We start from the raw sequence: 25,733 nt of genomic DNA, 5'->3' as shown, positions 1-25,733 counted from the left end.
TAAGAAGCTTAGACACAGACACACACACACGCAGAGAACGCTGTGTGAAGAGAAACTGAAGTGATATGTCTGCAAGCCAAGGACTGACAAGCATGAGCAGAAAACAGCAGAAACTGGAAGAGACAAAGAAGGAACCTCTTCTGGACCCTCCAGAGAGACAGCACTGCACTGCCAGCACCTTAAGTTTAGACTTCAAGCCTCCAGAGAAAAATCAGTTTTGGTTGTCTTATGCCATGGAGTCTGTGGTAATTTGTTCTGGCAGCCCTGGGGAGCCAATACAGGGTCCCTATCAAACTGAAGTATCAGCAGCCTCTGTTTTGGGCTGAATCATGCCCCTAAATGTGCGTGTTGAAGTCCTAGCCCCCAATATTTCAGAATATGACTGACTTTGGACATAAGGTCTTTAAAGAAGTAATTGCATTAAATGAGGTCACGAGGGTGAGCCCTATTCCACCTGGTAAGAGAAGGACATCTGGACACAGACAGATGGAAGGAAAAGCACGTGAAGACAGAGGAGGAGGCGACCTCTACTAGCCGAAGACGGAAGGAACCAACCCTCTCAACCTTGAACGCAGACTTCTAGCCTCCAGAATCACCAGGAATACACTTCTGCTGTTGAAGGCACCCAGTCTGTGGTGCCTTACCATGGCAGCTCTAGCAAATGGATACACCCTCAAACCCCAGCATTCACCAGCCCCACTGTGGGGAGGGCAGCTGGAGCTTTTCCTGGCTGCTGCCATGAGCGGCTCAGGTGGGGATGGGAGGGGGCCGAGCTCTGCCTTGGGCTCCACCTGGCACCTGCCCAGCCCTTCCAGGAGCACAGAGTCCTCACCTGGTGCCCAAGTGACCAGCCTAAGTGGTGCGCACCTCTATGCCAGGCTCCCTGCAGTGCCTCCGCCTGGGCCCTTCGTCCCGTGGCCTCCACACCTGGGTAAATGGTTTTGACTTTTCAGTTCTGTCTTTAACCCTTCATTTTCTGCCAGATCTGGGGATTCATCATTTAAAGCTGTCTGCTGTTGCGTGGACAGCACTTCTAAGAACATTAGAGCAGAAAGGTTTACCTTCCTTCTGTTTTGTTTTTGTTTTATTTTGAATACATGAAGAAATTAAGGCTCAGAGCAGGGAAGAGACTTGTTCCAGGCCACACAGCTATTTGGTGTTGCACTGATCGGAACACCAGGCTCCTGAAGCCAACCAAGACCTCAGCATGCTCAGCACAAGTACCTTGTGAGTTCTCAGACAATCCAATTCGGTCATTGTTTTTTTCTGCCTAACGGTCATATTAAGATTTGGGGTGGGCTATAGTTTTCTTTTCCCCCAAATTTAGAAGCCCTTCAGCATCTTATTACAGCAAAATCCACATCACTGTTAATAAACCATGATGTAACAAAGAGCTTTTATTATAAAAATAAATGTCAGTAATAACTGCTCAACCAGACACTTTGCAATTAAAAAGAAAACTATGCAGTAAAAGAAATGCAGTTCACACCAAACTAAGTTGTTCCCTCTCCCTGCCCTCCACTTGCCAGGAGTCCACAATATTGCTTCCCAGTTTCAAACTGTTTGCTGGCATTAGGCTGTTTAGTTCTGCTCTATTCTCCAAATAATTGGACAATTTCACATTTTTAGCTCAAGATTGATTCCCCAACAGATAGTCACACATCCTTTCAGTCCATAACAACCAGCTCTATCAAGAAAATAGGGAGCTGGCAACACCCACCACCACCAGCCTATCAAAGACAATAACGTCAGTGTCTACACAGCCATTGAAGGTGGCTCTTTGCTTAACGTAACCCTGAATTTCGATCTCATCACTGTCTAAGATGAAAGCTCAGACGGTAAGAACCACGTTGCGTTAGTCTACTCGGGCTGTGTAACAGAAAACCAGAGACTGAGTGCTTCAGTCACAGATGCCTCTCATTTTCTCACAGTTCTAGAGGCTGTACGTTTGAGATCATGGTGCCAGGTTGGTCAGATTCTAGAGCGGTCTTTCTTCCTGGGTGATAGACAGTGGCTTTCTCATTGTGTCCTCACAAAGCAGAGAGAGGAAGCAAGCTCACTGGTGTCTCTCCTTATGAAGGCACTAATCCCTTCATAAGGGGCTCCATCCTTGTAACCTCATCTAAACCTAAGTACCTGCCAAGGGCCCCATCTCCAAATGCCATCATATTGTGGGGTTAGGACTTCAATACATAAGTTTAGGAGGGGGTATAACTTGGTGCATACACCCATCTACGGGCCTCCCAGGTGGCAGTAGTGGTGAAGAGCCCACCTCCCACAGCAGGAGATGTAAGAGACATGGGTTTGATCCCTGGATAAGGAGGATCCCCTGGAGGAGGGCATGGCAACCCACTCTAGAAGTCTTGCCTGGAGAATCCCATGGACAGACAGAGCCTGGCAGGCTACACTTCATGGGAGCACTAAGAGTTGAACACGACTGAAATGACATAGCTTGCGTGCGTGCACCCATCTACTAAAACAGTGTACTGGTTATTGGCATAGTGCTCGTGTGCAAATTTGCACTTGGAATCTTATTAGTGAGAATAGTTTTTTCTCTTGCATGTCTCTCATGCAAAAGCTTTTTTTTCTGGAAGCAATTTTCCCTTTGGTATGCTAGTGAGGACAATCGAAAAGGAATGAAGTATGTTTGAATCCTATTAGTTAAAAGCAAGTGGAAGGGTTAATTGCTGTTCGCAGCTCTGGAACTGCTCTTTTTAGCTGCAGAGGCTCTGAACTACTCCCAGTAGGAGATCCCAGGGATCTCTGATAATTTCCCCCTGATTATTGCTGTAATAATTCCTCACTCCTCCAGCCTTTCTGTAGTTTATGGGTGAAATAGCTTTTAGAGAAGTGAAAAAATTAAGCAAATGCCTTTGATCATAAGTGCAGATAATACACATCACACAGACTCTCTTTTGTGAGGGTTTTCTATACATATTGACACAGCTAATCTTTGCTTCTGCAGCATGTACATAAATATTAATCAAGATGACTGGCATATGGTACTGTTATGTGTCTTTTAAGAAAACCTCCAAGTGAATCCAATATTTCCCATGTAGCACCTGATACACTGTGGGTGTGGGATATTTATAGAGCAGTAATAATGATATTTGAAAACACTGTAATGTCTTAAGGCTTTATTTCCCTGCAACTTTCATCTCGAAGGCTGTATTTTGCAGACATCAGCTTCTGCCAGCCCTTCACAGGGATGGCTGGAATGCTGAGCTTTTTTGGGATTCACAAATGGCCATTTTCTCTGAACCTCTCAGAAGGAAAGTCACCTTGTCAGGTGGATGGGAGATATTTGCAGGTAAAGACTTGCCTCTTGACTTGGCCTTCCAATGGGGGTCTTTTGCCCTTCAATAGAATCAAGTTTCAAATGCATTTCCCCTTAAAAACCTCAGTAGAGCCTCATGCTACACATGGTAGTTCAGGAGATTGTCAAGTCAAAGAGTTAGGATCAGATGATCTGTGATCTGGGAGTGAACGTAGTAACAGCTTTAATTAATTCTCCTTCCCTCTTTTTGAGCCAAGCAAGACATCGGTTTGGTGACAGAGGTAGAATTGGGATCTTTTTGTTCCTATCCCAGTGCTCACTTTTGGAGAAGACAATGGCACCCCACTCCAGTACTCTTGCCTGGAAAATCCCATGGACAGAGGAGCCTGGTAGGCTCCAGTCCATGGGGTTGCAAAGAGTCGGACACGACTGAGCGACTTCACTTTCACTTTTCACTTTCATGCATTGGAGAAGGACATGGCAACCCACTCCAGTGTTCTTGCCTGGAGAATCCCAGGGACGGGGGAGCCTGGTGGGCTGCCGTCTATGGGGTCACACAGAGTCGGACACGACTGAAGTGACTTAGTAGTAGCAGTGCTCACTTTATCAATCCCGGTTTGTTTCTGTAGCTAATAGAATAATACATCTTGCCAGATTCAGTCCTATTACATTTTATTTTAAAATGTTTACCAGAAAGCCTACTGGGATAATATCTCTCACTTTGAAGTGTCTACTAGGTGCAGGCCCTTGCAATCCCGCATTTAATTGTTATCAGAATCTTACAGGGCAGGCATCATCATCCCCATTTTACACAAGAGATGACTAAGGCTCAGAAACTTCAAGCATCCAAAGTCCTAAAACTAGTACACCATTGAGTCAGTATTTGAAGCTAAACCTATCTGACCCTGTAGCCCTGCTCCTGTCACCAGAGTTGAAGAGGAGTAAAAGATGAAGTTGGAGATAGAGCCCATCCACCTGAGCAGGATATGGCATTCTGTCTGTCCAGGCCAGAGGCATGGGCACCAGGTATTCACACTGTAGCCTGAGCTCCATTACAAGTTAGCCACTGACTGCTGATCTGTCAGGCTCAGGGGACCCTGCCTTGCAAGAGTACTCCAGCTACTCGGGAGAACCTCTACACAGACAGTAATAGTGCCTGCGGATCCAGACTAGACGCAAGGCCAATTCGGGGCTGTAACCTTAACCCTAGAGGTTGAGAGTTGCCTCCCCAGAGATGGCAACACAGGAGCCGGATCTGGAAGGATGGCGAGGAGCCAGTCAGTTGAAGAAGGGAGCTCCGAGGGGAGGTGGACTTGGCAGTCAGGGAACCTACAGAGGGAGGAACTCTGGAAGTCAGAAGGGTGAAGAGGGAGGACCTAGGCTAGAGTGGTTGGCAGAGATCAGATCCCAGATGGTCATGATGTATTGCCAAAGCCAGGGGTAGATTCCACCCAGGGGCTTGGGGAAGCCCTGGAGATCATAGTTGGGGAAGGAGGTCTGACTTGCACAGATAACCCATTCAGTGGAGAAGGAGAACTAGAAGAAGGGGTAAGCCTGGGGCCAGGGTACCTGGGAGGCTAACGTGAAAACCCAGACCTCAGGTGACCATGACCTGAACCAGGGACACAGAGAAGGTAGCCCATCCAGACCTATTCAGAAGAAAGAATGGACAGCCTGTGGGAAGGGAGAGGGGACTCAAGAGGACTCCTAGGTCTCAACCCAGTACAGGAGGGTGGTTGGTGGTGCCAGCAGTTTAGCCTGGGAACGCAGAGGTTGAGATTTCCCAGGGAGAGCTGGATCCAGGGGACAGGGGAGTGGACAGAAAGATCAGGAGAGGAGTGAGGGGTTGAGCCAGAGTTTCAGCGGGATGGGTAGAATGACAGTTCTGAATGTCCAGAAGTGCTAAGAAGCCAGCAGCACTCAGCCACCCAGGTAAGCGTGGAGAAGGGAGACCCTTGGACAGTCCTCCGGTCTGGTTTGTCAGGAGGGTGTGAGGAGCTCTGGTGTGTGGCTGGAATCTGGGCTTGAGGAGGAAAGGGGGTATGGGGCCAAGACACATGCACAGACCATGAATTTTCCAGGACCTGAAGGAAGCCATAGATGATGCTTGTATCATTTCCTTCTCCAGACAGTAACTGTAGGTGCCAGGAGGACCCATGTTCACTCTTAGGGGGCCCCACAGTCAACAGGAACCAGACTCCACAGCAGCTGCTTCAAGCACAGCGTTTGCTGCCCCTCTTCCTTCCTGCAAGAGGCTGGCTGTGCTGCTGAATCAGCAGGAGAGCACAGCCAAGCAAGTGTTTCCTGGGCAACCGCGTGCTTCAGGACACGCATGCCCAGGGCCGTGTGGAGGACACGGGGAGCGCTGGACCAGAGTGCACACCCACCACTCTGCCACCATGCTCGTTACCCTACCCATGACCCAGGAGATCCCCGAGGTCCCTTCTGGCTCTCTGAAGTCATTAATGCCACCTGTGAAAGGAGCACACACAAAGGAGAGGGCAGATTGCAAGCTCTCTCACAGGGCAAGCTCAGCACACACACGATGGAGGTTAGGGCCACGTGCCAGGGCCTGGCTGGGAGTCTAAGCACTGTTGGAGAGCTCAGGAAAAGGAGAACTCCCTGTGTGCTCGGGAGTTGGGGAAGGCCTCTCTCCCTGATGGCCATCACTGTTTCTAATCTCAGGAGTCTCTTAAATGCCTCACAGGCCAGCTTTTAAAAGATCTTGGCAATAAACAAGTCCAGTAAATAGGACCCCTGGAGGATGCCAGGCGACATGCTAGGTGCTGTACATGTGCACTTAGCTGCAAAGCTGCCTCTGCAGGTGAATACTATTATCCCCCTTTAAAAAATAAATATTTGTTTGGCTGCACTAGGTCCCAGTTGCAGCATGCGAGACTCTCCATTGTGGTGCGCTGGCTTTTCTCTAGCTGTGACGCTCGGCAGCAGTTGTGGCGTGCATGCTTAGTTGCCCTGCTGGATGTGGGGTCTTAGTTCCCTGACCAAGGATGAAAGGCACGTCCCCTGCACTAGAAGGCAGACTCCCATCCACAGGACCACCGGGGAAGTCCTCCTTGACCCCCGCTTTTCCCATAAGGAAATCGAGGCTTGAATGGACTGGGGAACTTGCCCAGGTGGAATCGGAAGGCATGACTGTCTGACCCCAGGTCTGTCTGCCCACAAAGAGGTCCAGGGACCTTCAGTCTGTCCAGGCAGCAAAAAGGATAGCTGCTTTTGGGCCATAGAAGTTTCTGAGGACTCATGAGATGTTTAATTCACCCTGACCAGCCAGGTAGGTACTCCCAAGAAACTTGTAATGTGAAGAGCAACATTAGAGAGGTTTTAGGGAGACAGCTTTTATGGGGTTTAGACCCTTGGGAGAGGCGAGTCCTGTAATCAACCAGCAGCAGGGGCAGGCTTGCAGCTGCTGAGAGACTGTCACCTCCTCACAGTACATGACCCCACAGCAGCTCCATGGTGGCAGCGTCTCAGCGGTCTGACCGCCACACATCTGCCGGCCACTCTGCTGCTGCCAACTGGATGTGACAGATCAGCTGGAGGGCGTGGGAGCCGATGGGTCTGGGAGTGAGCAGAATGTGCTGTGTGGGGGGCTCCTCCTCTCCTACACAGCCCTGGGCCCCATGCACAGACCTCCATCTGTGCGGGCATCGCTCACTCCTAATGCAGCCTGGCAGGTGCTCTGCCGAGTGGAAGTGGGATGAGGGTCTGGCTGCAACCCTGACTCATTTTTGTGGCAGGAGATTGATGCCCTGTTCCAGGGTGACTGCCTACCACCTAGTTCGCTGCCTTCAGGAAAGGATCAAGCTGGAGGAAACACATTCAGTCATTCCGATTTAGGGAAAGGTGTCTGAGGCCTTTCCCTTCCTTTCTGTGTCACTCCTGGAGTCTTAAATCCTAAGTAACTTTTTATTCAAAACAAATTTATTTCTAAGACATTGGCCCATTGTCATTTGAGAAACTTTACTGAGAGTGGAGCTGGCAGAGCTGGTCGTATCTTCTAACCACACTCGGGCCTGCAAAGACGTGGTGCGCTGTGGCCCATGGTATTTTGCTTTTAGAAGGATGACTTTAATGTTCAGGCTCTACCTGACTGCGGTGCCCACTACAATTATGGACAATTATGATGTCTTGCTGAGAAATCACTGTGGGATGTGGGCTCTACAGAAGACAAACTGACACACACATTCCTGCCCGGTGGATTCAGAATCTAAACGTAGTTGTGTTTAGAGTTCAGCCATGGCGTGAAACACAAAGAATTCTCTCATGCTGTGTGTGTGTACACGCACATGCTTGGGGGTGCGGGTGTCAACTGAAAGTACCTCTAAAGAAAAAACCCTTTCCCAATAGTGCAAGTGGAGGTAATCTAACCTAAAATCTTTTAGATTACCCTGGTAATCTAAAAGGAGGTAAGAAACGAGAGAAATAAATGACTAAAAAATCAGGATATTTTAAGACTGAAAAGAGGCTTTGTTTGTAACATAGCTGCTGCTAAGTCTCTTCCGTCGTGTCTGACTCTGTGTGATCCCATAGACAGCAGCCCACCAGGCTCCCCCGTCCCTGGGATTCTCCAGGCAAGAACACTGGAGTGGGTTGCCATTTCCTTCTCCAATAACATAGAGCACGTCACAAAGAGAATGTCAATCTTTCAATAAAGGCTGCAATTACCACAGTGACAGGCCTCTGGCTCTCATTCCTTAATATAGGAAATATTGATCAAGATTCCAAGCGTGCCAATTTTTAAAAATAATCGAAGTCCCCAAATGTCAAATTCTATTGCTATACAAGTTACAATCACTCACTGATAGCCACATTTTAAAAAAAAATTAGGAGGATTAGACTTATAAAAGTTAATATGCCTCTTTACTCAGTGATTCGGATCCTGGAACAGACCCTCATAAGGACAAACCATTTTTAAAATACTGTGGAGGGATTCGGTAGAATTCATCCTGGCTTATTTGATGTCCTAGTGCACTTCCAGCATGGGCCACATACTCTTCTGAACCATGGTTAAAAAAGAGAGGGGTCTTACATAAACAGATGGGGGTGGGGGTGAGAGCCTGGATAGACAAGCTGGACGAGGGAGCAGGTGAGCCTGGAGGCAAAGCAAACACAGGAATGAGAGGAGTCACCTGGGTGAGCCAGACAAAATGAGAGAGGCTCATCTTAGGTGAGGTTTACACTTAGCTTTTCCAGGGCCTCTGCAGACAGTGACTGACTTCTGTCCAAACCCCACGGTCAGGCTTGACTCATAGTTTGGTGGCTTCCTAGCCGCAGGGCCTTCAGCATGTTATTCAGTTTCTCATCTGTAAAGTGGAGCCCTTTCTTATGGGCCTGTCGTGAGGACCCAGTGAGTTCATTCATCTAAAGGGCCCGACACCATGGTCAAAAAGTGTTAGCTATTATTAATCAGAGGAGTGAGTGTATTTTTTTATTGTTTGGCTACCCAACAATTAAATATCTTCCTTTTGTGTGGGTCTTGGTGGGAGGTAGGCCTTACCCTGCATGTAGAAGGTGAAATGTGGGCCTGGGGGCAGTCAAATGTAGGTCCTTCCCTGGGATTTTAGTCCTGAGGGAAAAAGACAAAGGTTTGGACAATGTTTAGAGATGAATTTCGGAGCTGGTGGCCGTAAGGAGGGTTAGCTGGACCATGTGATGGGGCAGCCAGAATTTGTCCTAAAGAAAATCAACCCTAAATATTCATTGGAAAGACTGATGCTGAAGCTCCAATACTTTGGCCACCTGATGCAAAGTGCCAATTCACCACAAAAGACTCTGTTGCTGGGAAAGATTGAAGGTAAAAGAAGAAGAGGATGGCAGAAGATGAGATGGTTAGATAGCATCAGCGATTCAATGGACATGCATTTGAGCAAACTCCAGGAGACAGTGGAAGACAGAGGAGCCTGGCATGCTGCTCTGGTTCATGGGGTGGCAAAGAATCATACATGACTTAGTGACTGAACAAGTTGGCATGACCCCACCTGCCTAGCTCCTGCCTACTATTCTTCCAATAAATACCTTTTCTACTGAGTTAGCCAGAGGTCATCCTGTGGTTTGCAACCTAGAAGTCTATAAGGAGCCATGGTCAGCAGTGTTGTCAAATACCACCGTCCCTAGAGACTGGGGGAAGGAGCACTGCCCTCTGCCATTGTCTCAGAACCCAGGATGACCTCACAGTCGCCCAGCAAGACCCCCGGGCAGAAATCCTGCAGAGGGAGATCTTGCCAGACTGCTCTGAAGGGTCCCGAGCATCAGGGCAGAAAGCTTAGGAGGGCAAGACAGGCAGAAACCACACACTGTACCTCTGAACTTGGAAATGGCATGGGGCCAGGAGGCCGGAGGTTAGGGGAGATGAGCAGACATTTACTCAGGACCCGAACCATGGCTTTTCGGTCTCTAATCCTTTACTATTTTTCTGCCAACTGCTTCTTTGCAGGGAACATGAGAATTTTCTGCAAGTGGGGCAAGGGTGTGTTTATCAGTTTGTTGCAAATTACATGGTAAACACCAGCCCCCTGGTTGAGGCTGTTACTGAGTCTCTTTGTTAGATTAATAAGATTACAACAATCTGGGCAGAATTTCAAGTGTTTATTTTCAAACCTTATTTCAGAGGGTGGTAGTAACATAGTACCAGGCCTTTCTGGAATCTGCATGTTTTTGCTTTAAGCATCTATCTCTCCACATATGTGGGGGGAGAAGGTCATTAATCTTCAAGCTCTGATAGCTTATTGTCGGTGCTCTATAGCCCATTTTTTGATCACAAAATTAATGTTTAAACCTCCATGGTGTCACCCTTGTCCCACAGACTTTAAAGGACAGACTGAGTGTCCCTCAGTTTGTAATTATATGCATTTCAACAAAACTGACTTGAAGTGAAATTCCGTAACACAAACTATTTCCCCCTTGACTCATCTTACTACACGATGGATGTTGTAGAACATCCTCGGCAAAAGCACAGCACCTGCACTCTCAGTGCCGTGAGGGAGAGTTCTGGGGGACACACGGGCATGGCTGGGTTGGTAGCCGGGGCGACTCTTCTCGCTGCAGTTTGGGACCTCTCATCACGACCTGCCCTCCGGACTCACTGCCTAGCACCATGCCCTGCCTGCTGCAAGGACTGTGGGGGGAATAAGGGGTGACTGAAAGCCATCTCTGTCTTCATGGCAGTTCCCCAACGCCCTATGGATTCTCATGCTCCCGGCCCAGGTTAAGCTACTTCCCTCAACCTGCTACACCTTTCCCACCTCATCACATCCATCCAGACCCACGCATAGGACTGCTTTTCTGGATCATCCCTAAGCTCTCAGCCTTCCCGGGTTCCATATTCATACTGGTCCTGAAGTTCCCCACCTGGTTTTAGATGTGACTTCCTTCCTTCCTGTCTGATTCTCTGCGCTCTTTGGGAGCATTTCAAATTCATCTTTATATCCTCCATGGTGAGCTTGTTATTTGCTCAGTCATGTCCAACTCTTTGTGACTGCATGGACTATAGTCCACCAGGCTCCTCTATCCCTGAAATTCTCCAGGATGGAATACTGGAGTGGGTTACCATTTCCTTATAATGTACCAAAATTAGGAATTTAGTAAATGGATGAATGAATGATAAAGTGAATGAGTTTGTAAATAGAGATACAAATAGTAGATAAAAATTTACAAACAGGAGATAAGATAGTAATTAGCTTTATCTAAGGGCTTTTCAGTTGATGAATTTCAGAAATTTCATACTCATCAGTTTATATGATCCTCGTGGCAAATTAGAAAGGTAGTTCCAATTGTTTGAATTTTGCAAAGAGGTTAAATCATAACAATAATAACAGCTTTAATGTTTGAGGACCGACATCCTCTGTTAATCTTAAATTACTGTACTGTACAAAGTAAACTATCACCTTTTACACTTGGGGAAACTGAGTCTCAGAAATTTGTCTAAAGCTATAGCCAGGATTCGGAGAAGGCAATGGCACCCCACTCCAGTACTCTTGCCTGGAAAACCCCATGGATGGAGGAGCCTGGTAGGCTGTAGTCCATGGGATCGCTTAGAGTCAGACACGACTGAGCGACTTCACTTTCACTTTTCACTTTCATGCATTGGAGAAGGACATGGCAACCCACTCCAGTGCTCTTGCCTGGAGAATCTCAGGGATGGGGGAGCCTGGTGGGCTGCCGTCTATGGGGTCACACAGAGTCGGACACGACTGAAGTGACTTAGCAGTAGCAGTATAGCCAGGATTGGAACTCACATTTTGGGATTCCAAAACCTATTTAGTTACCTGACACAACATTGGCAGAGAGAGGATGGAGCCAATCCCAGCCAGATCAAGGGTCCCTGAGCTAACCCTTGAAGGACTGAAGTGAAGGTCAGTGAGGGATGGACAGCCTGGTCAGTGGGACTGACATGGGCAAAGGAAGGGAGGTGGAAGCAGGCATGCCCAGCTTGGAGCCTGGGGCCTGAGGGACAGTGAGAGGGGTGGGCAGTGGCCTGGGAACAATCCATGTCAGGGGCCAGGAGGGACGTGCCATAACCAGCCTCAGATCCTCGGGGGTAAGGCTCTTGGGCTTTATGTTCTGCCCAGTAGAACCATCGTGGGCGGGATGAATTCTGCAAGGCCTTTGAAGTATTCTGCTGTGTACCTGGGGGGAGGAAGCTGAAGGCAATGAGACCAGTTTCAGGCTCTGGCGATAATCTCGACAAACCATAAAGTGACCTTGCGAGGGTAGTGGAGTGGGAATAAAAAGGGGGAAACAGATACAGGAGATGTTGAGAGTTTTCATACCTCTCGCCTTCTCTGTTCTCAAGCCAAAGAAATGTCTCTGATGAAAAACTTGCCCATGTTTTGCTGGTTCAGGCCTCTGAGCTTCATACTTACTATTCCCTCTACCTCTGGTTCTCTCGCTTCTCCACACCCCCACTCACCTGAAGAATACCTATTCATATTTCAAAGTCTTGCTCAGATGTACACTCCTCCAAAAATTGTTTCCTCACAAGTGTGTATGACGTTTGTTCCATCTTTGTATTTTGTACACAATTCTGTAGGGGAATCGATGCCAATGTAGTTTGTTTACACATCTGTCTTCCCTGGCAGACAGTGAACTCAATGGTTGGGACCATTTTCACCCTGTGTGTTCCTGCGCCTAGGGCAATGCCTGCATGCTCCAGACACGATGTTGAATGAATGAATGCATGCATGCTTGAATGTGTGAATGAGTAAATGAAGAGTGAAGAAATTATCTCCTTCCTCTTTTCCAGCCATTCATGATGGAATAAGTAGGAAGCTACACTTGTCATTCTCTGTCTGATGAGGTACTTTGCTTTGAAAAATGCCTTTAATTTAAGCTTTGATTTTATAAAATTAATGAACATCTCATTTGGCAAGTTTGAAACACTCAGAACAAGCAAAAAATGATTAGAGGGTAGGGAAAGGAAAGAAGAGGAGAGAGGGAAGCCCAGTGGGGCCACTGGCCTGCAGCTGCTGTTCTCCTTGGGCACGATCAGGAAAAACAAAGCACCCAGCCCTGGGGTGTCTGTTGCAAGTGCACCCAGCCCTGGGGTGTCTGTTACAAGTGACCTCAGGCAAAGCAAAGGCTTTGCTTCACCTCCTTCCATTAGCTCACAAGAGGATCCCAAAGGAAAAGACTTTGAAAATGGAGAAAAACCCCATGAAAGAGACATATTATTATTCTGCTTGGATGCTAAAATGTGGCTTTGTGAATGAAGTGCTGGCTTCCCATGCTCACCCAAAGAAAAAGATGATTTTAAGGTTAAATGTATTCCTTTCACTTACTAAGACATACATTAATTAGGGAGAAAGCATCTTCCAAAATATAAACTTGAATATGTTAATAAGCACAAATCTTCACAGAAAACTAGGAAGTACATGGGGACTAGCAGACTAACCTCAGACAGAAGCCATCTGTGACTTTAGAACAAGTATTTTTACTATCTGGAGGTGGCTCGCTGTTGTGAAATGTTAAATACCGCTAAACATTATTATGCCTTCAAAAAGTAGTTACAGGCTCCAATAAGCACACTTGTATCACAAGAACACACAATCTAAAGCCAAAATAGTTCGATTTAACGTGCCAAAAATATGCTCACCCCATACATTGTTAGAAAGAGCAGTAGGAAAAGAAATCTAAAATTTGCAGCTAATTCATTTGACGGCAGCCAGTGTCTCCCATCTTCCTTGGCAAGAGGGCCATTTTTCTATGTTGTATTTTGCACACAGAAATCTGCATAGAGTGATTTGCATACCAAAAACACACTTGTGAAAGAAACTGTTTGCCTAGGAGCCAGGGAGGGACGGGGTTGCGGCTGTTGGCTTCTATATACACAACACCCCCAGGCTGCTTGCCTTTCATCTCCCTACGTGCCGCATTTCCCACAAAGTGTTATGCACTTCATGATGCATTAAAAATTAAAGAATAACCAAGAACCATAACAACAATCCAGCACAACACAGGGTAAATCTTTGCTAACAGCCTTCAACTCTTTACTAAGGAGCTGGTAATAATAAGTGCCGTCATACACTGAGCTCTTGTTTTACATCAGGTGTTGTACATGAATTACTGCTAATTCTCACAATCAGTCTTCAAGGTAGGTGCTGCGGTTCCCCGTTTTCTTTATGAGTAACTGTGACTTGGGGAGGTAAGCTAACTTGTCAACGCCATGAAAAGGCAGTGGTGAAGCCAGGTTTGGAAAACCTGGTCTGGCTGGTCAGCCCTTCCCTGCCGCTCCTGCTCTCCACTGCCTCTCTCCCCATCCCCAGTTTTGCCGCAGACCATCATCGTTCCATTTCCAAGGGTTGAGTCCAGCAGGCTGGGGTGGTGGGGACACACGCTAAGCAAGGTGTATGTATCACTTTGGCTTCCTGCCACGGTTTGAGACTAGAGCGTGGAAGCGGGACAGCCAGTGTCAAGTCTCAGCAAAGGTGCCCGATAAACGAGTTCAGTGACAGACGCGGGGTGAATGGGCAATGACCTGTGAGTCAGAGGATGGGGGGAGGGGCGGAGAGCCAGATCTCAGCTGCACAGAGAAAGTACGTGGTAGTTGAGATGCAATGGGACCCTCCCGCTCGGTGCCCATGCGCTATCACCAGTTCAGTGCCAGCCCAGCTGTATTCTTGGAAACAGAAAATGGTGTTGTGTGTGCTTAATTATAATGCTACTTACAGAGAATTTATTAGCAGCAAATTAGATGCTTGGTGTATTTCTTAAGGAAAAAAATCGGTAGTGGCACTTTGAAATCTGTTCATCTGATGAATCCTTTGCAAATTTTCCCAACATGCAGCATTTGAAAGAAAATCGGCCATTTCTGGAAAGTCAGTGGGGGAAAAGTGCAGAATGAAAAGACTGAGGATGACTGTAAAAAAGGTTAACAAACATTTGCTTTAAGTTGTTTCTGTGTGTGTTTTTCTCACCTGGTTTCTCTTTTTCCGGCCATGGTAGCAGAATTTAGATCTAATCATATTTCATTATCCATGGACCGCCATTGTCCAGACTCCTGGCTTTGAGACTTCATTAGGGATTAGTCACTGTTAGAAAGCAGTTTTACCGACACTTTCAGTAATAAATCCCTTGTGATATGATCTAGAGCAGCTCTGTCTCATAGCAAGTTCCAGGCTAAAGCAAGTAATGTGATAGCAAACTGTTTTGGAGGCAGACAAATCTGGTTTGAATCCTGGTTTTATCAACTGTAGTTTTACCTTATTTATTTAATCTGAGACAGTTTCCTCATTTGTTTAAAAAAAAAAAAAAAGGAAAAGAATATAAGGGCCGACCCTGGTTGCCTATCGACAACTATTTAACTCGTCCTTGCTAATGACGACAATAGAAAATCCTGGTTTTGTTCAGGTCTCATGCGCCTAACTCCGAAGATTTATCGCATTGGTCTAACCTATCTGTTCTTGTCGGTGACTGGTTTATAGGGTCTACAGGAAAGCATGTGACCTACTTCTTGCCTATAAGATCAAAGGGGAAATCAGCCAGAAGCTTCTGAGAAAGATTTTCTTCTCTGATAAGAGAGACATGTGAAGAGAGCCCATCTGCTTTTGCCTGCCTTGCTTCCTGATCCTGATGCTGTGGCTGAGACGTGATGTTTGATGTTGTGGCAACCATCTCTTGAACACAAGGGGAAACATCAAGACACGCAACAGACGGCAGAGGAGAAGGACCAGCTGGAAGAGCCTGAGTCCCTGGGGACAACACCGATAATGCTGAACCAACCTTGGTCCACTTGTCTCCAGATTTCTTGTTAAAAATCCGTGTCTTGATGGTTTATCTTGTTGTATAATAGATTTTGTGTTACTTGCAGCCAAAAACAAAAACAAAAAATCCTTAATTTATATAAGTAAGAAACTCACAAAGTGATTCTAAATGATACATTGTATGTACTTAGCACAATGCTTGGTACACTAAATGGTTGCTAAAAATATTGGTAACAGCACTTATCAGACATAGGTAAGACCTGAAAAAGCAAAACTTTCAAAACACCACACAGATAAATAAGATGAATGATACTGATTTAGCACAACCAAAAAGCTTCATATTCTTGGTAAGGGTCAGGGGAGACGTTAAGGTATGAGACAATGATTACACCAACAAATCCTCATATCTGGGAGTAAGATGTAACTACAGCCAGAATTCAAGCAGTATTAGAGATGAAAAGACCATGGTTCTTTGCCAGGTTTCCATCCATCCTCTTAAAAACGGACAATCACCCTGTCAGCAGCTCACGATTCATATCTGAAGACTAACAATTACGTGTATGTGGATTACCAGCCTTGCAAAGGGGCAGAGTTCTTTCAACACACAGCATCTCTTTCAGAAGACCAAATTTTACTATTATTTTCTGAAAACATGTTATATTTCTTTATGGCAGGAAAGCTAGACATACAGATATACATATATTAAAAACATAATTTAGAAATATCATTTCCTTAGGAATGTTGTTGTTGTATAGTTGTTAAGTCATGTCCGACTCTTGCAATCCCATGGACTATAACCTGCCAGGCTCCTCTGTCCATATCATGATAGCTATTTTTTAATGAGATTAAATTCATTTAACACACAATTAACCATCCATTTTAATTTTATTTATTTATTTTGACCATACTTTGTGGCATGTGGGATCTTAGTTCCCCAATCAGGGATCAAACTCATGTCCCCTACCTTAGGAAGATGGAATCTTAACCATTGGACTGCCAAGGAAATCCTAACGATTAACCATTTAAAATTATACAATTAAGTGGCATTTAGTGTACTTGATATTCACAATGTTCGACTCACTCCACTTTCAAAACTCTTTTACCACACCCCTGGGAAAAATACTCCAAGTCCATTAAATAAGCACTTCCCATTCCCTTCAGAAACTGCTGCACTCAATATGCCAGCAAATTTGGAAAACTCAGCAGTGGCCACAGGAATGGAAAAGGTCAGTTTTCATTCCAATCCTAAGGAAAGGCAATGCCAAAGAATGCTCAAACTACCACACAATTGCACTCATCTCACACGCTAGTAAAGTAATGCTCAAAATTCTCCAAGCCAGGCTTCAGCAATACGTGAACCGTGAACTTCCAGATGTTCAAGCTGGTTTTAGAAAAGGCAGAGGAACCAGAGATCAAATTGCCAACATCCACTGGATCATGGAAAAAGCAAGAGAGTTCCAGAAAAACATGTTTCTGCTTTATTGACTATGCCAAAGCCTTTGACTGTGTGGATCACAATAAACTGTGGAAAATTCTGAAAGAGATGGGAATACCAGATCACCTGACCTCGCCTCTCGAGAAACCTAGGTGCAGGTCAGGAAGCAACAGTTAGAACTGGACATGGAACAACAGACTGGTTCCAAATAGGAAAAGGAGTATGTCAAGGCTGTATATTTGTCACCCTGCTTATTTAACTTCTATGCAGAGTACATCATGAGGAATGCTAGGCTGGAGGAAGCACAAGCTGGAATCAAGATTGCCAGGAGAAATATCAGTAATCTCAGATATGCAGATGACACCACCCTTATGGCAGAAGGGAAGAGGAACTAAAAAGCCTCTTGATAAAAGTGAAAGAGGAAAAAAAAAAAAAGTGAAAGAGGAGAGTGAAAAAGTTGGCTTAAAGCTCAACATTCAGAAAACGAAGATCATGGCATCTGGTCCCATCACTTCATGGGAAATTGATGGGTAAACAGTGGAAACAGTGTCAGACTTTATTTTTTGGGGCTCCAAAATCACTGCAGATGGTGACTGCAGCCATGAAATTAAAAGATGCTTACTCCTTGGAAGGAAAGTTATGACCAACCTAGATAGCATATTGAAAAGCAGAGACATTACTTTGCCAACAAAGGTCCGTCTAGTCAAGGCTGTGGTTTTTCCAGTGGTCATGTATGGATGTGAGAGTGGGACTGTGAAGAAAGCTGAGCACCGAAGAATTGATGCTTTTGAACTGTGGTGTTGGAGAAGACTCTCAAGAGTCCCTTGGACTGCAAGGAAATCCAACCAGTCCATTCTGAAGGAGGTCAGTCCTGGGATTTCTTTGGAAGGAATGATGCTAAAGCTGAAACTCCAGTACTTCGGCCACCTCATGCGGAGTTGACTCATTGGAAAAGACTCTGATGATGGGAGGAATTGGGGGCAGGAGGAGAAGGGGATGACAGAGGATGAGATGGCTGGATGGCATCACTGACTCGATGGACGTGAGTCTGAGTGAACTCCGGGAGTTGGTGATGGACAGGGAGGCCTGGTGTGCTGCGATTCATGGGGTTGCAAAGAGTCGGACACGACTGAGTAACTGAACTGAACTGATTCCCTTCATCCCAACCTCAATTAATCATTAATCCCCTTTCTGTCTCTATGGATTTGCCTATTTTGATATATTACATAAAAGGATTGTACATTACAATCATACAAAAAGTGACCTTTTGTGCCTGGCTTCTTTCTCATGCAAGTAACAGCATGCATCAGTATTTTGTTCCTTTTTTATGGTTGAATAATGCTCCATTGCATGTGTATATCACAGGCAGTTTATCCCTTCACCCCATACACTGACGGACATTTGAGTTGCTTCCACCTTTTGGCTTCTCATGGGATTTTAACATCCCACTTGTCATTATTCTAGTCCAGGCTACCATTCTCTCACCCGGATTACAGCAACATTTTAACTAACCTCTCTTCTCCACTCTATTTCTTTCCACACAGCAACTTGAAGGCCATTCCATGCTTGTAGTCCTTCAGAGGTTTTTTAGTTGCTCAAAGAACACTCTGGGTTCAAATCTTCAACAAGAACTCCAGAGCCTGCAGTGAACGTTTACCTTTCTTGTCTACCTGTTTTCCTATTTCATTTCACATCACCCTCTCTGCAACTGAATGGTTCCAGCTGAAGTGAACTTCTCTCAGTTTCTCAAAACCATCAATACTCCTCTTTCTTCAAGAGAAGGGCACCTACTGTGCTGTGTATCTTCTCTTTGCTGGACTGACTCCTACTTATCCTCTAGGTATCATCTCAAACACCACTTAGATGCAGATGAGATGGTTAGATAGGATCATGACTCAATGGACATGAATTTGAGCAAATTCCAGGAGACAGAGGATAGGGAAGCCTGGTGTGATGCAATCCATGGGGTCACAAAGAGTCAGAAACAACTTAGCGACTGAAAAACAACATACAGTACCCTATACTTCTTTGCAGCATTTGCCCAACTGTTGATTATTTTTCCTACTAGACTGTAAGCTCCACAAGGCAGAAACCACGTGTTGTGCTCCTCATGAGAACCTTTCTGCCTAGCACAATGCTTGGCACATGGTAGACACTGATTAATAGTGTTATAGACTGGGGCATGGGCAGAATTAACAAACTGCCTCTAAAATTTTGGATACTCTCTGAAGGTCTCAAAGTATGTCAACTAAAATGGACACACATACAAACCAACCTTAGTTATAATTACATTGTTCATACCCTCTCTACTTACCTACCCATCTAAATGGTAGAATTCAGGAAAACAAGATAAAGTTTTATAAATATGGAAATATCCTTTCAAACAGTTCTTTGCTTGTGATTTAAAAAATAACTGATATTTAAGACCACCTAAAACAAGCATACTCTAATCGAATAGTTGCCTATCAAAATGTGATTGTCTGACTTCAGTGATTATTCTTGCCTTTGAAAGGATCTAAAAGAAAATGTTCTAAAGACACACTTGTACAACAAGAAAAAATTCTCATAACATTAATACTTTCATTCTTTCCAGTCTTTATCAGTGTGGTTTAACATGTAAATACAGCTTTTGTTTTTCAAGATTTTACCTACTCTCTTTATTCACTTCTCAAAAAACAGATCAATGGATGAGATTACAGCTCCTTATCATGAAATTAATTTCAGATACTTGAAAAAGCTACTTTTAATCACCACCTGGGGGAAAAGATAAATAGTCCAAGCCAGCTTTTTAGTTGTAGGTACTAAAGATTAGAGGGAAAAATTAGAGAATGTGATAGAATAAAACCTCTTGCTAAAACTGCAGTACCACAAATTTTTTTAAAAGCACTGTTTTTACGATTGTCAATCCTTTTAGGTTAAGAGCTCAGGCACTGAGTTGGTGCAGGAAATAATTTAAATATTAATTTAAATGTATTTAAGTATTTTGCAATTTGATTACTTGTAAGTAATTACACCATAGGTTCTTCACAACTGAGACCATTACAAACTTTTCATTAGTGCAAAATTAGGAATGTTTTGTAGTACATACAAATAAAAGATTTTTAAAAATATTTTTGAGGTACTATAAAAGCAATTTATGAAAAGGAGAGTCACTGGTTTTGTTAAGGTGTTGAGGTAACGCAATGAAGAACACGTGGACTCTGATTCAAACTGTATCAATTATTAGCTGTATGAGCAAGTTATGTAGCTTCTAAATCTGTTTATGCATAAAATTGACTACTTCAAAGATTGAGATTATGTGAAAAATGAATATAACATTTCTAACAATGCCAGACATACACTATGGCTTTTCTACCAGATATGCACGATTTCACAGAGTGGTAATTACAGACAAGGTAAAACAGTGAATAGAAGTTTAAATAGTTCCAAAGGAATAGTACTAGGGAAAAAAAGTGCCTAATGACTCTGAACTCACATTATCTTTCTCAGTTTGAGTTTTATTCTTTATTGTGTGCTACCATGGCCTCTATTTAGTAAGACGTTTGTAAACTACCACAAACAACAACAAAAAGGCAAATAGAAATCTAGGGACTGAATATGAAACCTGCTGACCCAAACTAAGTAAACCCATCCTCTTGACCATGTCCATGACATTAAGAATCATGTCCAACAGTTCTCCATAGATTATACTTGTCTACACATGCACACTGTATATTACAGAAATCATCTGGTATTGTCAACAGAACAACTATCAAATACCACAGACCAGAACAAGTGGTCTCTTATTATCTTGAGACTCCATAGATTTTGTAGCAATTCCTTAAATTATATTACCTTAGAAAGCAATTTATTTAATAAATTAAAAAAAATTATTTGGCTGCGTTGGGTCTTGGTTGCAGCATGTGGGATCTTTGATCTTTCATTGTGGTATGTGGGATCCAGTTCCCTGACCAGGGATGTAACCCTGCCCTCTGCATTGGAAGTGCTTCGTCTTAGCCACTGGACCACCAGGAAAGTCACAGCAATTTACTTAAAAAACTCTTGACCAAAGAAACTTCCCACAAACATTTTGCAACACTAGCCAAAAATACGCTGTTTCTGTGCAACTCTTTGTGACCCTATGGACTGTAGCCCACCAGGCTTCTCTGTCTATGGGATTTTCCAGACAAGAATACTGGAATGGATTGCCATTTCCTTCTCCAGGGGATGTTCCTGACCCAGGGAATGAAACTGCATCTCCTGCAGTATGAGCAGGCTGATTCTTTACCACTGAGCAACCTGAGAAGCCCAAACCAAAAATATATTTGTTTTAAAATTTTGCAGAAATGAACCTGCACAATTTAGTTCCTCAAAATTTATTATTTCCCTTCCTTGAGAACTTTTCTTTTCCACAAACCCAGAAACTAACTTCCCAGGAAGTCAAAGAGTCTTAAAAATACATTATGATCCTTCCTCTGCATCCTCCCTAACAAAATAGAAACACTACATTTCATTGCATCTCATTCACAAGCTCTGATTTTTTAAATATAGATTTCATTGCATCTCATTCACAAATTCTGACTTTTTTCTTCCAGTTCTTTATTATCCAATCAAGACAGTTCAAATGTATTTAGGCACTTTTTAACATCAGTTAACCACTAAGCAGTTAACTATTACATAGTTAAAACATTAACATATCCTAAGTTTGTGTTTTTTAATACAAGGTGTTAGGGCAATTGTGCAACATTTGGTTAATCATATCAAATATTATATTGGAGTTTCTTATTCACATTCTATAAACATCTCTAATTCACAGAATTTCACTTATTTTATAGTTTCCTCAATCAGAGATGTGAAGGCTACAGAAAACTGAAAATGTGCTTTATAACTTTAATACATTTTATGAACCTCAACCATTTCAAAGATCAATGAAATATCTACCAAGGTAAATGAATGACATACCAAGTTAAATGAATGACATTTGTTACATTAAAAATGAGATTTTCCTTTCAAAGTCACCAAAACCATTAATATTCAACCAAAAATTGTTGGAATTTGTAGGGTTTCATGTGTGTATGTGTTTAAATGTCAGGGTGGTATGACCTTCTTTGGATGTAAGGCTGTTGAAAGCTGAATCATACAAAAGAAATCTTTAGAGAACAGAGACTTTTCTTTACATATTTATTCCCAGAGCCCGCCCTTCATCTCATCTTGGTTTTCCACATTGATCCAATTGTAGCACTTCCTGGAGCGAGCTATGTTCTAATCAGCAACATCAGGAAGAGAATAGGACAAAGCCAAATGAGAAAACGAAGATCTTATGTCATGCTCTTTGAAAAGAGTGAATGCATTCTAAGCTATCGGGAAATGTAAGTCACAATTTAACTTTAATAATTTTTATCTGCAATGGACATGAACAAGAAATATGGAACGAATCCTTCATCTATTCAATAGGTGCACGATTTCTATTGAGATGAGCACCATGTAGCAGAATTTTACTTTGTTCTCTGTCCCATATAGTTGGGCTGACCTTGAAACCTCATCAGTAGGCTCTTTTTTAGTGATGCCTGGATAATCTCCACTGAATGGTGAATCAAAGGAGATACAACCTAGAGGCACTAAATCACCTAACATTACTTCCTGTCAAGAATTTTTTCCCCTTATAATTGCTGAAAAGCTATTGAGTTAAAGCAACCATGCCGACTCCCCAAAGACAATGGTCCAAACCCTCAAATGAAACGGTTGCAATTCTCTTGGATTGCTAAAAAGCAGGAATGGATCACTTAAAGAAAACTAGGTCTGCACGTTGTCACCTCCCCACAAACGTTAACATCCTAGCACTAGTATTATTTGAACATAATCCCCCACGGAATCGAAATACTGGCTAACGGTGGCTACAGGAGTCTTCCAATCCACGCCTACTTTCGGGATTTGGGCGCTTGAGGGACTGGAGGGCGAGGCAACTTGAAATAGACCTTGACCGAGTCGTAGATGAACCACTGCAGGGCAGTCAGGGTGCCAATCATGATGATCCGGGCGAACAGGCCTTTCCACACGCCCTTGAACCCCAGTCTCTGGAGAACGTCAAAGGCCGTGCTGCCTTTCTCCTTGTTCAAAACGGACACGACGGAATCCGCAGGGTGGGACACCACGGCGCAGAAGACGCCAGCAATGTAGCCGGCCACAAAGGTCACGGCCAGCTGCTCACTCTTGGTGCAATGGCTCTGCGGCTTGGGCACCACGTACTTGTAAAGCGCCTCGACCGTGCGCTCGAAGCAGGCGAACTTCATCATGGTATAGGGGATCTGGCGCATCCAGAGCGGCGCCACGCCTTTGTAGAAGGCCCACAGGCCCTCCTCGCCGTACATCTTGGGGGCCGCGGCCCGGAGCGTGCGGGCATAGCCCTGCTGCGTCTGCATGCGAACCTTCACCGCTTCCATCGGGGCCAGGGCCACGTCGGCGAAGAACTCAGCGCTGGCTGAGGCGGCCAGGTACAGCCCGGTTCTCCATTCGTAGGCCTTCTCCTGGCCCAGGAGCTCCGCGTACCGGATTTTGAAGACCTCGTAGAGGCCAAACTTGAAGAGGCCCTGCATGGAGTAGCCTAGAAAGGTCGGGGCCCAGCCTCGGGCCAGGCCACGCAGCCCGTCGTCCCGCAGTGTCACGCCAAAGCCGCTCAGGATGCCCTTGTACTTGCTGGGGTCCACCTGCATGCGACACTTGACCAGGTCCAGAGGCACGATGGCCGTGTGCGTCAGTCCGCAGCTCAGCATCCCGCCCAGGCCACACAGCAGTAGGTACTTCGTGGAACCGTACTCGTAGCTGGACTCCTCCAAGGCTGCTGCCCAGGGCCTGCCATTGAGTTGGCCCGCGCTTCTCCCCCGCAGGGCTTGGTAACCGCCAGCATCACACATGGCCGCGCTGGGTCTAGGCACACGCTTTCCTCAGCCTGAGCTCTTTCCTCGCTCAGGGGCCCCAGAGCACTGCGCATGCGTCTGAACTCCCCCCTCCCCGACCCACCAACGTGAGCTTGCTAACCCAACGGTCTGGTCTGAGCGAGGGACAGGTCGCGCCAGAGCCCAAAGGACTTCGACCGCTCTCTACATGCCTGCACACCCCCTACCGGTTTGACTGCCTTTGGATCTCAACTGGCTCCTGAAATTTTAAGTAGGAGCATCGCCCCGCCCCTCACCTCCAGGACGGCCCTTGGCCCCGCCCTCAAGCTTTTGGGCGAATAGGCTTCTGGTAACGATAGGAACCCCGCCCCTCAACCCTCCTCAGCTTCCTCCTCAGTGGTTCCTAGGTCTCACCTTCCGTGGTAAGGCTTTCCATGCCTAATGCGCCAAGTGGCTTCTGTCCAGCTCAGCAGCTTAGTCTTCTACAAAGATGCTAAAAAAATAAATCAACAAGTACAAGCATGAGTAAACACATGAATAGGCAAGTAAGTAGATGAGGAGATGAGTGACAGGGTGAAGAGTCGCCATGCACTGTTTCAGGAAGAGTTGCCTTCCTGAAGGGCCTTTCTGGAGTCCTCACTCAAACAGCCCGCTTATGGTAATGGTCATCTCCATGGCCACAGAATGTTCGAGAACCAGGAACCTAGCATTAGAGGACCAGTCCCTGAGCTTCCAGCCTTACCTAACATTCTTATAGCGCAGACAGGGAGGATACCTCTCCCCCAAACCCACACTCCACTCGTTTCCCTCCAAGAGTTATTGTGGGGTCTTAGGAAGGATGGAGAAGGCAATGGCACCCCACTCCAGTACTCTTGCCTGGAAAACCCCATGGATGGAGGAGCCTGGTAGGCTGCAGTCCATGGGGTCGCTAAGAGTTGGACACGACTGAGCGACTTCACTTTCACTTTCACTTTTCACTTTCATGCATTGGAGAAGGAAATGGCAACCCACTCCAGTGTTCTTGCCTGGAGAATCCCAGGGACGGGGGAGCCTGGTGGGCTGCCGTTAATGAGGTCGCAAAGAGTCGGACACGACTGAAGTGACTTAGCAGCAGTAGCAGCAGGAAGGATGGAGGTTCTCCCTAGATTGAGAGAGGGATGCTGATTATTTTCATTCATTCGATGTTGTTCCGTTGACTACTGAATCCCTGCCATGATTTTGGAGATTAGGAAATTCTAGTCAAAAATCCTCTTTCCTTTTAAGGGAGCTTGTAGTCTCATTGGCTTGGAAAATGAGAACTAAATGATTCTACTAGTAAATCAGTAGCATATATTCATACATTCACTCACTGTGTGCTGGGCCCTATGCAGGGTTAGGGGTTTAGCAAAGAGTCAGGCATATTCTTTAAGTGTGAAGTATTAGTCACACAGTCGTGTCTGACTGTTTATGACCCCCATGGATTGTAGCCTGCCAGGCTCCTCTGTCCATTCAATTCTCCAGGCAAGAATACTGGAGTGGGTAGCCATTCCCTTCTCCAGGGAATATTTCCCACCAAGGGATCAAACTAGGCCTCTTGCATTGCAGACAGATTCTTTGCCATCTGAGCCACCAGGGAAGAAATATTCTCGCTGACATCTAAATGAGGAGATTAAAAAATCAGTATTGTGTGGTAAGTATTATCACAGGAGTTTGAATAAAGTTCTGGATGAATAGTGAGGGGCAACTAATTCAGCCTGATGAATTTAAGAAGACTTCTCAGAGGTCTTGAAGGATGAGTAGGAGTCAGTTATGTAAAGAATGAAAGGTAATTCCAGGTTAGGGGAAACAGGAGTGCATGATCTATTGAGGAGAGGTGAGTAATTTGGCATGGTAGAAACCAGCAAGAGTTCAGTCTGAAAAATAGAATTGGGTCAAATTAAGGAAAGCCTAAA

At 45.1% G+C, this 25,733-nt stretch overlaps 1 protein-coding gene across 1 annotated transcript; it reads right to left on the bottom strand.

Moving 5' to 3' along the window:
- Window positions 1-21,487: 21,487 nt before the first annotated feature.
- LOC616319 (solute carrier family 25 (mitochondrial carrier; phosphate carrier), member 3-like) lies at window positions 21,488-23,874 on the bottom strand. Its single transcript, NM_001101254.2, is given in 1 exon segment — window positions 21,488-23,874. A coding segment is annotated over 1 exon segment (993 nt). The 5' UTR covers window positions 23,821-23,874; the 3' UTR covers window positions 21,488-22,827.
- Window positions 23,875-25,733: the final 1,859 nt, after the last annotated feature.

Source organism: Bos taurus, chromosome 3 (genome assembly GCF_002263795.3).
Source record: "Bos taurus isolate L1 Dominette 01449 registration number 42190680 breed Hereford chromosome 3, ARS-UCD2.0, whole genome shotgun sequence".
Lineage (NCBI taxonomy): Eukaryota > Metazoa > Chordata > Mammalia > Artiodactyla > Bovidae > Bos > Bos taurus.
Note: the sequence above shows the minus strand (reverse complement) of the source record. Positions and strands in the feature narration are given on the sequence as shown.